Source organism: Periophthalmus magnuspinnatus, chromosome 8, assembly GCF_009829125.3.
Source record: "Periophthalmus magnuspinnatus isolate fPerMag1 chromosome 8, fPerMag1.2.pri, whole genome shotgun sequence".
Lineage (NCBI taxonomy): Eukaryota > Metazoa > Chordata > Actinopteri > Gobiiformes > Gobiidae > Periophthalmus > Periophthalmus magnuspinnatus.
In genome coordinates this window covers 23,663,719-23,677,335 of record NC_047133.1, presented here as the reverse complement: position 1 = coordinate 23,677,335, position 13,617 = coordinate 23,663,719, and the positions used below count along the sequence as shown (strand labels likewise).

The following is a 13,617-nucleotide window of genomic DNA, read 5'->3' as shown; positions in this document are numbered from 1 at the left end:
GACTCTCCTCTTCTCAAACTCCCTGTGTCTTTGTCAATGAGTGGCCAAGAGCCTGTGAGGGGGAGCCACACATTCCAGATTAACAATTCACCAATACAACTCAAAAAAGAATAATAACTAATCTTATATGACCTTAAAATGCATTATTGCATTATGTAAAGTTTTTGGTGAGGGGTCTGCAACCTGCTTTGCCTGGAATGCTCCACAGTATCCTCTATCTTGCATATATTCATAATTTATACACTTTATTTTCTGTTGCTCAAAAAAGCCCCCTGCATTTTTATTGTGAGCATGGCCCTCTCTCCACTCATCTGACCAGTAACTTGACCCAGTGGTGTCACATGCTTATCTCTATGGAGACATGTCAGTTTAATGCCATACTGTGGAACATTCTCGGCAAATCCATAACATTTCTATGGTAACAGGCAGATGATGGACCATACACCAGAAATGTACATTGTGCCCATTTAATACAAACAACCAGCAAACTAGTTAAGAAATTCGGCTCATCATTTATTATTTTGCCGCTAGCAGTGACAATAAATATAGTACAAAAAATAATATGAAATTCATGAAAATGTAATTTCTCCCGTCCATGATAAAAGGTTGAATGATGTTGTGGAGGCCAAACACGAAGATATTTTACTATGGTGACTGAGGCACTGCACTTGTGTCTGAAAAGGAAAAAAGAAAAATACACACACTTAATCTTTGGAACAACTTGAACATTGTTCATCACTATAGCCTCTCTTGATTGAAAATGACTTACCCACTTGACTCAGATCCACTGTCTCTGCACATGCTAGAAACCGTGCCACATGAGGCGAACAAGAGGTAGGTTTGTCCTGGTTTTCTCTGAGACACTTCTCAAAGTCCACAAACTCCTTAGAACATCCTTGTCTAATCTTCTGGATGACTGGGCTTCAGACAAAAATATACTGCAAATTCAGCATGATAAAACCATAGCTGTATGTTTATGTAATAACAAAATTGGGCATATTTGATCTTCTTACTGTGAGGAAGTGCAATGTGCAACCTTCATCTTCAAATCATGGCAAGTTTGTTGCCAGGAGGATGGATTTGAAGCTACACAGGACCCATACGCCTCCATTTCCTTTTGACAATATTTAGTGGTGATATCAAAAGCAGCCTGCCTGAAAGATCAAAAGAGCAATTAATAACCCAATAATTACCACAAAATAAACATACTACATCAAGGAAGAATTCAATTGACGAAAACATACAGCCCTATAATAGATAACAAATGTATGTGGGCAAGGGAACGTAAGCTACAAACTGATTATTCTTACATTTTCCGCGTTCCTTAAAAATCAATCAAAAGAAATCTCATAAACAAGATAAAACAGTAGTCCTTCAGCTGCATGTGAGGATATGGAGCGTTTTACTACCGCTCACACCCCTTTTCTAAAGGATTGGCTGAAACAACATTATCGTCAGATATGTTCACAATGTTATTGGTTCAGAATACATCTGTCAAACACAGACGCCCATCAACAGGGAGGTTTTAAAGGGATATACACACACACACTATGATACAATTAGTACACTCAATAAAATAGGGAACCACAATGTTTTTTCTGCGCATTCCATTTCCTGTTTTTAACGATGATCTCTTGAAATGTACAAAAGGTGCAAATGAACGACGCTTATCCACAGGTTTGATTCACGTCGATCGCGCACCATAACGCGCTTACGTATGCGGAAGCCTCCATCACAGACTGAGCGATTCAGTGAAGGGAATCTGAAAGCTCGATCTGGCATCGCTTCTCTTCAGGTGTTTTTAGAGGCTACAGGGGGCTGGAGCTGTGGTGGGGGACAGAGGGGCCCGGGTGAGAGTAAAGAGCGATGAACGACGTTAAGAAAGACGGGAGATCAGACACGGATGGGCTCCTGGAACCGGGTGAGGTGCAAATGGCCCCCTCTGTAAACCATAACCAGCATGACAGCGCCACCGGGGACGAGCTGGTGAGCTCCGTAACGCTGTACAGGCGAAGACCCCGGTTTCTACACGGGACTGTTCTTCCATTCTTGGCTATTCTGTATCCTGGGTGGCTGTACGTGTGGTTGGGAGTATATGGTGCCAATGAGTATCCGGAGGCAGGCCTCCTGTCGTTAGCGGCCATCGGGATTGCGCACGTCCTCACCGCGCTCTCTGGTTATTGGTCAGTGCACGCGCACTGTTGGCTCACATGCTCAAAGGTAACATAATACAAAACAACTATATATTAAATAGATTATTCTGCACAAAGCTTTCAAGTGAACACACACGGTTATGTAAACAGTGGTGAAACAAAGATGGATAAATGATTACGCCTGATAATAATTATTAAATCATTTTATTCTATTTATGTCCAGCTGCACTATAATTCACATGTTATTAACTAATCTTGCTCCATCCACGTGAAAGAAATGGACATACTTCTATAACCAATATAGAGTGACCAGCCAATGTGTGAATCATGCCACCTGTTTTATCTTCACAGGAACCAGACCCTAAAAAGGCTACACTTGCAAAGGTCATTCCCACTCCCAACAATGGGTCAGCTGAGCTTGTGGTGCTACAGCGTGATCAGGTTAGCATACATTACTCTTCCTCTTGCTGGTATACTGCCCAATCAAGCACATTATCCAAGTACTGTTTCACAAAATAAGACTAGTAGTAGTTAATTCACAATTCTTTCTTCATACAGGATGAAAATGGGGAGGACATTCTAGCATTTGAGTTTCAAAAGATTCGCTACACATTTGACGACAAAGAGAAGAAATGCTTTCTCCCAATAGCATTTCCCATCAACCATCCCATTGGCTACTTCCAGTCCTGGCGTGGGTACCAAGAAGAGTCAGAGCTCCGGGCCGCAGAAAAGCGTTATGGCACCAACAAGGCTGAGATGGTGGTCCCAGATTTTCTGGAGCTATTTAAAGAAAGAGCAACTGCTCCATTCTTTGTTTTTCAGGTGAAGATTTACCAACAGTTATAGCTACTTGTATAGTGAGTCCAATTTTTTAACTTACCTTTTTCATTTATAGGTGTTTTGTGTGGGCCTTTGGTGTCTGGATGAGTACTGGTACTATAGCGTTTTCACTTTGTTCATGTTGGTGGCTTTTGAAGCTTCTTTGGTTCAGCAGCAAATGAGAAATATGTCTGAGATACGACGCATGGGAAACAAGCCCTACATGATTCAGGTAAAAAAAACAAAAAACTGTTATTTTTGAAACACTGTATCTCTTTTAAAAGACTGCCCCATTTGGCACTGTTGGCCAGTGAATCATCAAAAGTGCCCTTATCACCCACTGCAGTAGAGGAGGGCATGTGATGCAAACATTTGTTGTGACATCCTCCAAATAGACAAAACATTTTCTATTGCAGGTTTATCGTAATAGAAAGTGGAGACCTATTTCAAGTGATGATCTTGTCCCTGGTGATATAGTGTCAATAGGTTAGTGTTTACTATAGAGATATTGACCCCAAAATGTTTGGAATGTGCAAAATGATTTAAACTGTATTATATGTAGGGAGGTCGCCTCAGGACAATTTGGTTCCCTGTGATGTTCTGCTCTTGAGAGGCCGGTGCATTGTGGATGAGGCTATGCTAACAGGGGAATCGGTGCCGCAGATGAAGGTTTGATGAACTTTACAAGATCCGTGCTGTAACTTTGTATGCTAGATCAAACCAGTTTGTGTTTTCAGGAGCCTGTCGAGGACTTGGATCCAGAGCAAATCTTGGATCTCCAGACTGACTCTCGACTTCATGTAATTTCTGGAGGAACAAAAGTGGTGCAGCACAGCCCACCTATGAAAGCTACTGCTGGACTCAAACGTAACTAGTTATTCATTTCTATCTTACTTTCTCACTGTTGTCATTAATGTGAGCTGTAATGTTATGTTTGTTTGCAGCTGTTGACAATGGCTGTGTGGCCTATGTACTGAGAACTGGATTTTACACATCACAGGTGAAATTTGCTGACTATACACATATAGAATAGGCCGATGAGTTCATTAGTTGAACAGGGAAATTGTCTCTTCAGGGTAAACTTTTACGCACCATCCTGTTTGGAGTCAAAAGGGTCACAGCAAACAACTTGGAGACTTTTATCTTCATCCTGTTTCTGCTGGTGTTTGCCATTGCTGCAGCTGTTTACGTGTGGGTGGAAGGTATGATCCACATAAAACTATCAAACATTTCCAAAAATAGCTCACATGCCTGAGAATATTTGAACACTATCTGTTTTAGGTACCAAGGATGCCAGCAGAAACCGTTACAAACTGTTTTTGGAATGCACACTGATCCTCACTTCGGTGGTTCCACCTGAACTCCCCATTGAGCTGTCCCTGGCAGTCAACACATCTCTGATAGCTCTGGCTAAACTATGTAGGGCTTTGTTCATGTATGAGCACTATGTGCAGCATTTTACTCTTTATTTTTCTAATATTTTTTTTAAATCATTTTTTAGATGTGTTTTGTACAGAGCCATTCAGAATACCGTTTGCAGGGAAAGTTGAAGTATGCTGTTTCGATAAAACAGGAACACTAACCAGTGACAGTCTGGTGGTACGAGGAGTAGCAGGACTCAAGTACGTTAAGTGCTGAAATTATTATATTTTTAAAGATTCTAGACTTGTGGTATTCATGTTTTGTATCTGTAACAGAGAGGGGAAGGAGGTGATGCCAGTGTCAGATATTCCTGTTGAAACGCACAGAGTGGTGGCCACGTGCCATTCCCTGGTGACTCTTGACGATGGGCAGCTGGTGGGAGATCCACTGGAAAAAGCCATGCTTACTGCTGCCGACTGGACCCTCACCAAAGGTATTACATAAACTAAACATCATGTTAACATCCTAAAATAAGTTTTAGTAATACCTATCTTAAAGTGATGATTATTTTATGCATGCTTTTTACTAGATGAAAAGGTGTTTCCTCGTGGCATCAAAACACAAGGATTAAAGATTCACCAACGCTTCCACTTTGCCAGTGCCCTGAAGAGAATGTCAGTCCTGGCCTCCTATGAAAAACTTGGGTCTACTGAACTTTGCTACATCTCCACTGTCAAAGGAGCTCCGGAAACCCTCAGACCAATGGTATTACTTTTTTTTTTTTTTTACTTTTTTTTAACTTTTTTTCACATAACAGTAAAGAGTTTAGAAATTAATTCCTGTTGGTATTGCAGTTTGCACAGTGTCCAGCCACTTATGATGCAGTCCACAAAGAAATGTCACGAGAAGGAGCAAGAGTCTTGGCTCTGGGTTACAAAGAGATCGGACATCTCAGTCATCAGCAGGTTTTAAGTTAAACCTTTCTAAAACCATTCTTATCTTGCAGATGTTATTGTATTAATAAGATAACAATGTGTGACAGGTTCGAGAAATGGGCCGTGATGCACTGGAATGTAATTTACACTTTGCTGGGTTTATGGTTGTCTCCTGTCCACTCAAGACTGACAGTAAAGCTGTCATTAGAGAGATCCAAGAAGCTTCTCATCATGTAATTCATATTTCAAGCATATTTTTCTCAAATATATAATAAGAATAATTTTATATATTATAATAGTAATTCCAGATTTGAAGAAATAATTGCTCTTTTGTTTACTTTCAGGTGGTGATGATAACTGGAGACAATCCCTTAACTGCATGTCATGTTGCAAGAGAGCTGCATTTTATTCAGAAAGAGCATACCCTGGTACTACAGCAGATCCCTGGACAAAGTAAGATTTATTTTTGTTCTTCTGTTATATATAAATTATCATGCTGTTTAAGTGTCCAGTTGTTACATTTTATATTGTATCTCTTTAGCTTGGCAGTGGGAATCCATTGATGGCACTGTCTGTATACCAATGCCCCCGCCTTCAATTTCTTCGCTCGTTCAAACATTTGATCTTTGTGTAACTGGGGAAGGTCTGAACAGACTAAACCATGAGCCTCGTTTACTACACACCCTCTTACCTCATATACAAGTTTTCGCCCGTGTCAGCCCTAAACAGAAGGTATGTTATGAAATGCAGGCTCTATAATAGACATATTGATGCCTATAATAGACACATTGATGCCTATTGGTATTTCTTTAGGAATTTGTGATCACCAGCCTTAAGGGACTTGGTTATGTGACGCTTATGTGTGGAGATGGCACTAATGATGTTGGGGCCCTAAAGCATGCCCACATAGGTAACAATTATTTAAAGAGCACAAATTAATTTTTGAAAAGTGTGGTTTTGTACAAAGTGTTGTCTTTTAGGTGTGGCTTTATTAGCAAATGCACCTGAACGCATACCTGACAAGAAGAGAAGGGGAAGGGAAAAGGACACACAACAAGCAGAACCAAGACCAGCACCCCCTGTCAGTTCAGGAGGAAAACTCAGCTCCAGAGCAGCCAGGCAGAGGGTAATGGCTCAAAGAGAAGAGCAGTTGGCAGCACAAAAGGTATAAACTTCACTTAAGCTTTTACTGAAGGCCTCTGAGTGAAATAATACAATTATGGTGTTTTATCACTATTTTATTACAGGAGAGAATCAGTCAAGTTTTGAGAGAACTGGAAGAAGATCAAGTACAAGTGGTGAAATTAGGAGATGCATCCATTGCTGCTCCTTTCACATCAAAACTCTCTTCTATTCAGTGCAGTGAGTATAGGCCCTTCCCTTATACCTCAATACCTAACCATGCTATTGATTAGTAACTATAAATATATTTTTGATTACAGTTTGCCATGTTATAAAACAAGGACGTTGCACATTAGTGACCACCCTACAGATGTTCAAGATCCTTGCTCTAAATGCCTTAGTGCTGGCTTACAGTCAGTCAGTGCTCTACCTTGAAGGGGTCAAATTTAGTGATTTCCAGGCTACTCTACAGGGTCTGTTGTTAGCTGGATGCTTTCTTTTTATTTCTAGATCAAAGGTAAGCTTGATGATATGAAATACCATATTTCTTTTGCATAAATGCATTATAATACGTGTCTCATTTTGTTACAGCCTCTAAAAACATTATCTCGAGAGCGTCCATTGCCAAACATATTCAATCTTTACACAGTGTTGACTGTGTTGCTGCAGTTTGCAGTTCATTTCTGTAGTCTTGTTTATCTATACAGAGAGGCACAGACCAGAAGCCCACCTAGGTAAAAAAACACAAAATCCTTCATTCACAATGGCTGCTGTACATTCATAACCATGTTTACTATTTTTAGATTGGACCAGTTTGTTGATCTGTACAAAGAGTTTGAGCCTAGTCTAATCAACAGCACTGTCTACATCATGTCCATGGCCATGCAGATGGCAACCTTTGCTATAAATTACAAGGTATATTTTCAGCACTGCATAAAATAGATTTCTTATTACCTACTACAAGGTCAACATTTCCTTCTTCTCACAGGGTCACCCTTTCATGGAGTCCCTTAGTGAGAACCGACCTTTACTTTGGAGTATTGCTCTGTCTGGTTTGGCCATTGTGGGACTTCTAACTGGATCTTCTCCTGAATTTAATGAACAGTTTGCTCTTGTGGATATTCCAACAGAGGTCTGTAGACTACTTTTGTTGTAGTAACTGTATATTGAGTACCAAGTGATTTAAACCACTTGTTTCCCCTGTGCAGTTTAAATTCATCATCGCCCAGGTTCTGGTTGTGGACTTTGCTGCTGCTCTATTGGTGGACCGTGTACTTCAGTTCTTCTTAGGAAAAGGAACTCTCAGGCTGCCTTCTTGAACTTAGTGCCAACAGCAACTGCTGCCCTTATAAAACAGACTGTAAAGGAGGAATAATATACTGGATTTCGGGATTTTGACAAACAGCTGGGACACTCACAGCGTAGCATACCATTCCCCTCTATTATTCTGGCTCCTCTTTACAATTTCTTTGTTATTTCAATAGATCAGTCCAGTAGTTAATATTATTATATTAACTTTTTTCCATATTTTCTTTGTTCTGTCCACGTACTGCTAAATTCATCCTGAAGACAGCAGTATTGAGTATTGCGTGTGCCAGGTAGAATGAAACACAGGTTGCACAAAGGAGCTCTCCACAAGAACTGCAAAGTGTTTTTGACTCTACTGATTCCTATACTTCCTTATTTTTTGTAAAAAAAAAAAAAAAAAAGAAAGAAAAGAAAAAAAAATCTTAACATGTTCATAAAAAGACTTGGCATCTTTTTATGTATTTTGTAATATTAGAAACATGCAGCAACTTGACCATACTAAAAGGCAAAACAGCCCTGTCTTTTCCACTTGACAAGCAAAAGAGAAAAAAAAAAAATGTTTAAGTGGTATGGGACACACAATACATCAACTTTAAAACCAAGAAAAATAGAGAAACATCTACTTACAAATAAATATTTGAATACAAAAATATTTTAGTGTCTGTATAATTGTTAGTTACAATGAATATTCTTGTTTTTGGTTATGCAAAAATATCAAAGAGCCAAACAACAGCAGCAATTAGGTTATGCTACAACTTATTCCATTATGATCATTTATCCTGATTCTGTTGCCCCCTTTTCCCCCAATTATTTGGATTTTATTTTTTACAAAAAATTAATTAATTAAATTAAATAAATAAATGAATGATTAAGCAAAGTCTGCTCTCTAGCGACATCTGGCGAATTTGCATTTAAAGCCGTCTCATTGATTGTATTGCCAGCATTTCAGAATAATGAAAATGTAAGACTCTTGCTATAACAATTCCTCAAAATGTCGCAGTAAACAGGAAGCTGAAACCATGGCTGAAACCCATGAATGTGGAGATATTGTGTTGTTGGGTATTTGTAATACTGTCTTATGTGGGCAAAAATGCTTTGTATACAGTCAATACTATGTGATAGAAAGAGTTTTCAGACGTAGCTCATGAAAATACGAGAAAAAGCCAACATAGGTATTGGAACTACATTTCCCATGGTGCAACATTTTGTGAAGAGACGAGCGCGCTGTGACGTAATTATTTAAAACAAAAATGGCGGAGAAACATTCGGAATCCGAAGTAGACAGGTTTGTATTTTAGTAAAAAATATTGATGAATTGCATTAGTTACCATTAAATATGCGTACATCTCGGAGCAGTATAAACTGCATTTGATATCGTATGGTTTTAATCAGATTTTTAAATCTCGTACAGTCTAAAGAAGTTATATTTCTTTTTCAGTGGAGCAAGTATTGTAGATGTTGAGCTCTTGCAGAAAGAGGAGGTAAGAAACATACGCTGTCAGTAACATACATTTTGTAATGGTGTCTTTAACAAATGTTGCTTCTTTGTCTAGGTTCAAGCAACCACACGATCAGTCAAACGATATTCCTCCGAAAATATCGCTCCACCATCAAAATCTCCGCGCACGGTCATCCCATCACCAGAGACCGATGCACGACCAGAGACTGAGTCACAGGAGCTCGAGAGTGAAAACACAGAACTGCAAACATGTTCAACTCCCCCGGACAGACGGAAGTCCTGGAGAAGGGCCACCATAAACCGTCGCTCTCTCCCTGCCCTCCCCAACCCGTATCAGGGTAAGATGTGACAATTTTGTATTTTAAAGGTTCATTATGTAACTTTTCTGGTGGAGAGTCCGCCACTCGCATGGAGTTGGTATTGCTTGGTCATGTAAAGGTCAGATATGCGGAGAGATGATCATGCTCAGAGTAAAAATGCATCTTTTAAAGTTTTTTTTTTGGTAATAGAATAGTCTCCTGGTGACAAAAATGGTTTGGAGGATTTGTTGACATATGACATATACTCTTTCAATGTGTTTAATGGATAAACATATCTGGGGGTGCAGTTCTTTGCAGAAGCATAAGCACATTCTTGTCACAGAACGAAAGGCTGGAGAAGTTGATGGAGGCTTCAATGAAGGTGAGTCTGTAGAACACAGTAATTGATATTGATTTTGAATGTTCATAATACTGCAATAGAGAGTACTCTCACACTGAAGTCAAAGTAGAAGTAAAACTTGTGATGCGCATCTAGTGTAATGCCTATACCAAATCTGTACAGGCATTATTATAATTGTTGTTATAGGTTGTAAGTGTAAGGCATATGTTGCACTGGGTCACCCCACAAGAGAAAAGCAGAAGGCAAAATAATAATAAGTCAGGTGTATTCATTCTATAGCTGCAATTTTCATAATAAGAAATAAGGATACCAAGTCATATTTCAATGCCAAGTCATACAAATAATGTGGTAATGTTATTTATGAGCTACTGTGTCCAAGTAATTTCTATTGTAGATTAATAAAGTTTTTCTCAGTCTACATAATACATAACTATCATAATAATATCATAACTACATGTTAGACTGAGTTAGAAATTATCTTTTGGGAGTTTCTAAGCAACACTGAGACTTGACATTTTAGGAAATATTATTTTTTCATTTGTTTTCAATTGAGTAATTTTGTCCTATTCATTGCTTTGATCAAGAAAGCCATTGATAGGACCCAGTCTTCTCTTCAGACAGCAGCACACTACTCTATGGAATCATTTCAAATCAAAAGTTTGTATTCTCAGTATATACTTTTTAAGACATTTATGTAAATATTTGTTTTTGAACATTACGTTTTTCTGCATCTGTAGTTGATGAAATGCTAAAAGAATGGGATTGCCTGGCCAGAAGTATACAGAGTGATTCTCATTCTAATGGTGATGCAACTTGGTATGCATATTGTCTGATTCTATAGATAATGTTTTAGAAATTATTATTTTTGTATTTATGTCTTTTGTGATTCTTTTTTTTAGTTCAGATGATCCTTCAATTCAAAAATCGATGGAGAAAATTAAGAACGCAATTAGCAGGTATGAAGCCCTTTGTTCTTTTTACAGCATATATTTTTTATTACAAATTTTAACATTCCTGTCTGGACTTTAAAGTCCCCTAAGGACAGGTGTTGAAAATTAGCACTTGTGCTATAAACACTTAAAACATACTCTATTTTTATTTTATTTTTTCAGACTTGAGATGGAAAAAGAATCATGGGAAACATTGCTGAATAAACACCGGGACAAAGCAGAGCAGTTGGAAAGGTAAATGGAGTATGGTACTGCATAATTTGGCCATATCTCTGGAGTTGCATGAACTCTTTGTTCTGACATCCAATCGTTGTTTTTGGTGCCAGAGATTTGTATAAACTTTTTTTTTTAAGCATCCTGATAATAAATATTCAGGTGATATCTTGCTATGAGTGCTAAAATGTGTCTACATTTATTAATATCAGACAAATGTTAAATTACTCACAGAAATATAATTTTATACTCTATTTTAGAAGTTGGCAACACTCTTCCCTTATTTTTTTTGAGATTTTTATCGTAAATAATATTGGTATTACAAGTCCTACAGAGTCTGGACAGGACCATATCTGAAGTGACCCAGGTCTAGTTTTGGTCTTGCAGAGAAGACAATGTTTGAATCATAAACCGGACTATTAGAGTGTCCCCTTTAGAGCCATAAAACCCTGTACACATGCAGCCATAGTTCAGTGTCTTGTTCCCCATCAGAGCATAACTACATCATCTAACCTCACTGTTTAAGCCTTTGAATGAACTCAGGAGCTATAGGCCATACTCTTACTGTGATGTTTGTTTTCAGAATATGTAAATAGCTGTTTTTATTATTATTTTTTTTATATTGCTAAAATGTTGATTGATTTTAGGAAAGTACAAAAAGGCCAAGAAACTGGTATCACACCTGACGCTGCATCCCTGGCTCAGTCGTCTCAATATCGAGTCATCAAGAGCAAACCCGACTATAACCTTTTCCTCAGCAGACAGCAACCCAGGCTTCAGACCATGGCCCTCATTGTAAGAACTCAAATGTGTACAATAAAAACTAGCGTAATACGAATGTTTTGTGTTTTTTGTTTTTTGTTTTATTAAAATGGTTTGTGTTTTAATTTACAGATGGATACTCAGTGTAAAATGGTTAAAAACCTTCTTTCAATCAGAAACCAATCAAAGTTGGTAGTGACAGAGACCAGTGGACAATTGGGTAAATAATTGCAATTTTAAATATCTATAAAAAAATGTCTATGTACACCTATTTATTGTTTATATTTTGTAACAGCTGCAGAATCAGGATTGCCGGAGCTTTCGTCTGACCTGGTCAAGAGTCTAATCACACAACCTTTGGCCTCTGCAATGCAATAGACTCAAATCAATAATCAATGGACCACAGCTCTATGGCTCTCTGACATCCGTGCGACCTCTATTATCTACTTACTGGTGGATTTTTACTTTTATTACGTTGTAGTTTAAAAATATGTTAATGAAACGTGGTATGTAAAATAAAATACCTCTTTTATAAATGTTCTAATGGGCAATTTAGCTTTCTTTGTGCCAGTAATGCCTCTGATCAACACCAGGTGGCAGCTGTTGGCTATACAAAAAATGAATAACGTTGGTGGCCTTTTTTTTCTTTCACAATCCACAAAAAAAGCTCAATTAACTCGTAAACAAGTTGACTATGCTTATTAAATTAATTATACATTAGTGCAAGCAACAAAATAAAACTAAGAAAATATGGTTCTATAATTGGAGGGCATTTGCATCATATTAAATGTAAATTTCAAATCGCAGGCACTTTGATATATATATATTTTTTTAATAACTTAATGTTTATTATTATATATATTACCAAGGTGTCAAACTTGATCTCAAACAATATGATCTGATTTTACACTAGCACAATACAGCTGTCACAAATAAAACGGGTGCACAACAATATCTTCAATGCTATCATTTAATTCACTGTGCTACGCGCTCATCTTCAGTCACATTTGCCGTTTGGTGTCTCATCTATTTCACTTCATCGGTGTCCCTTGACCATTGAGGAGCAGGCCCCTCCCCCACTGTGACTCACCCCCATCTCGTGTTTGGCTGGAGCACTGATGCAGAACGAAGCTTTGACATTGTACCAGTCACTCAAAAGCTTTGTTTGCTATCATTTCTGTCTCTTTGTGGAACCATTCACTCATATATATTAATACACCATTTGTTTCCCCTGGTGTTTTACAGCTGCAGATGCCCATATCAGTGTCAGTATCATAATAAAACTACTAATGTTTAGGTCTGCACAATATCAGAAAAGGCAAGTGAAAACTTGTCAATAGTTGGCTTTTTATTGGGAGATGTAAACCTACATTATGAATAACTAATACTCAAAGTGTAATATTGCATTATAACAAATTTTACAAAGACCAAATCTTTTAGGATAATTCAAGAAATGCATCTGCTGACATAATTATAATAACGTTCATTGAATATTTTGTCATGTTTTTTTCAGGTAAAGATGAAGATTTTGAGGTATTTTCAAGGCAGTGGCTAGAGGCTACAGGGACCAGCAAAGAGAAGACAAGTGGGGTTATGACCATGCGAGTTGAGAGTAAAGGGAGGATGGAGCCCAGCAGGAGAGATCGATTCTTATTTAGATGAAAATGAGGCTTGATGCTCGTGAGGTGAGAGGAGGGCAGCCTCGCATCTAAATGAAAAGAACTTTCACAGATGACCCTTAAATGAATCAGTAACAATAAAACCTTAAGAAGTTTTCAAAACCAATGACACCTTTTCACTTTTAGGAAGAACTCTTGACTTGATAATGCCCTTGGGGTGATATGGTGACAAGCAGTTTTGCATTTAATTGTATT

At 38.1% G+C, this 13,617-nt stretch overlaps 3 protein-coding genes across 3 annotated transcripts; 2 read left to right on the top strand and 1 right to left on the bottom strand.

Annotated features, from left to right (window-relative positions):
* Window positions 1-513: 513 nt before the first annotated feature.
* Window positions 514-1,418, bottom strand: LOC117374464 (coiled-coil-helix-coiled-coil-helix domain-containing protein 5). Its single transcript, XM_033970589.2, has 4 exons — window positions 1,311-1,418; window positions 1,014-1,154; window positions 770-921; window positions 514-674 (listed from the first exon to the last, which is right to left on the bottom strand). Coding segments are annotated over exons 1-4 (324 nt in total). The 5' UTR covers window positions 1,313-1,418; the 3' UTR covers window positions 514-645.
* Window positions 1,419-1,720: 302 nt separating this feature from the next.
* Window positions 1,721-8,340, top strand: atp13a1 (ATPase 13A1). The gene is made up of 25 exons (XM_033970587.2): window positions 1,721-2,220; window positions 2,505-2,594; window positions 2,712-2,975; window positions 3,049-3,204; window positions 3,389-3,458; window positions 3,535-3,641; window positions 3,710-3,839; window positions 3,917-3,972; window positions 4,048-4,174; window positions 4,254-4,391; window positions 4,474-4,594; window positions 4,670-4,827; window positions 4,924-5,099; window positions 5,189-5,299; window positions 5,377-5,502; window positions 5,614-5,722; window positions 5,811-6,001; window positions 6,083-6,179; window positions 6,250-6,434; window positions 6,517-6,631; window positions 6,712-6,908; window positions 6,983-7,125; window positions 7,195-7,306; window positions 7,380-7,523; window positions 7,600-8,340. The coding sequence occupies exons 1-25, from the start codon at window positions 1,867-1,869 to the stop codon at window positions 7,708-7,710; spliced, it is 3,588 nt and encodes a 1,195-aa protein (XP_033826478.1). The 5' UTR covers window positions 1,721-1,866; the 3' UTR covers window positions 7,711-8,340.
* Window positions 8,341-8,908: 568 nt separating this feature from the next.
* LOC117375367 (kinetochore-associated protein DSN1 homolog) lies at window positions 8,909-12,240 on the top strand. Its single transcript, XM_033971666.2, has 11 exons — window positions 8,909-8,984; window positions 9,138-9,180; window positions 9,253-9,496; window positions 9,766-9,839; window positions 10,403-10,475; window positions 10,556-10,634; window positions 10,718-10,774; window positions 10,931-11,002; window positions 11,629-11,776; window positions 11,876-11,963; window positions 12,039-12,240. Exons 1-11 carry the CDS (start codon window positions 8,950-8,952, stop codon window positions 12,119-12,121), a joined length of 996 nt encoding a protein of 331 aa, XP_033827557.2. The 5' UTR covers window positions 8,909-8,949; the 3' UTR covers window positions 12,122-12,240.
* Window positions 12,241-13,617: the final 1,377 nt, after the last annotated feature.

Coding starts and splice junctions, on each gene's coding strand:
- LOC117374464 (XM_033970589.2), bottom strand. Junction 922..1,013: donor GCACATTGCACTTCCTCACA/GTAAGAAGATCA, acceptor TTTTGTCTGAAG/CCCAGTCATCCAGAAGATTA. Junction 675..769: donor AGTGGATCTGAGTCAAGTGG/GTAAGTCATTTT, acceptor TTTCCTTTTCAG/ACACAAGTGCAGTGCCTCAG.
- atp13a1 (XM_033970587.2), top strand. CDS start 1,867: ATGAACGACGTTAAGAAAGACGGGAGATCAGACACGGATGGGCTCCTG. Junction 3,973..4,047: donor CTGGATTTTACACATCACAG/GTGAAATTTGCT, acceptor TTGTCTCTTCAG/GGTAAACTTTTACGCACCAT. Junction 6,002..6,082: donor GTGTCAGCCCTAAACAGAAG/GTATGTTATGAA, acceptor GTATTTCTTTAG/GAATTTGTGATCACCAGCCT.
- LOC117375367 (XM_033971666.2), top strand. CDS start 8,950: ATGGCGGAGAAACATTCGGAATCCGAAGTAGACAG. Junction 10,775..10,930: donor ATTAAGAACGCAATTAGCAG/GTATGAAGCCCT, acceptor TTATTTTTTCAG/ACTTGAGATGGAAAAAGAAT. Junction 11,777..11,875: donor TTCAGACCATGGCCCTCATT/GTAAGAACTCAA, acceptor TTTAATTTACAG/ATGGATACTCAGTGTAAAAT.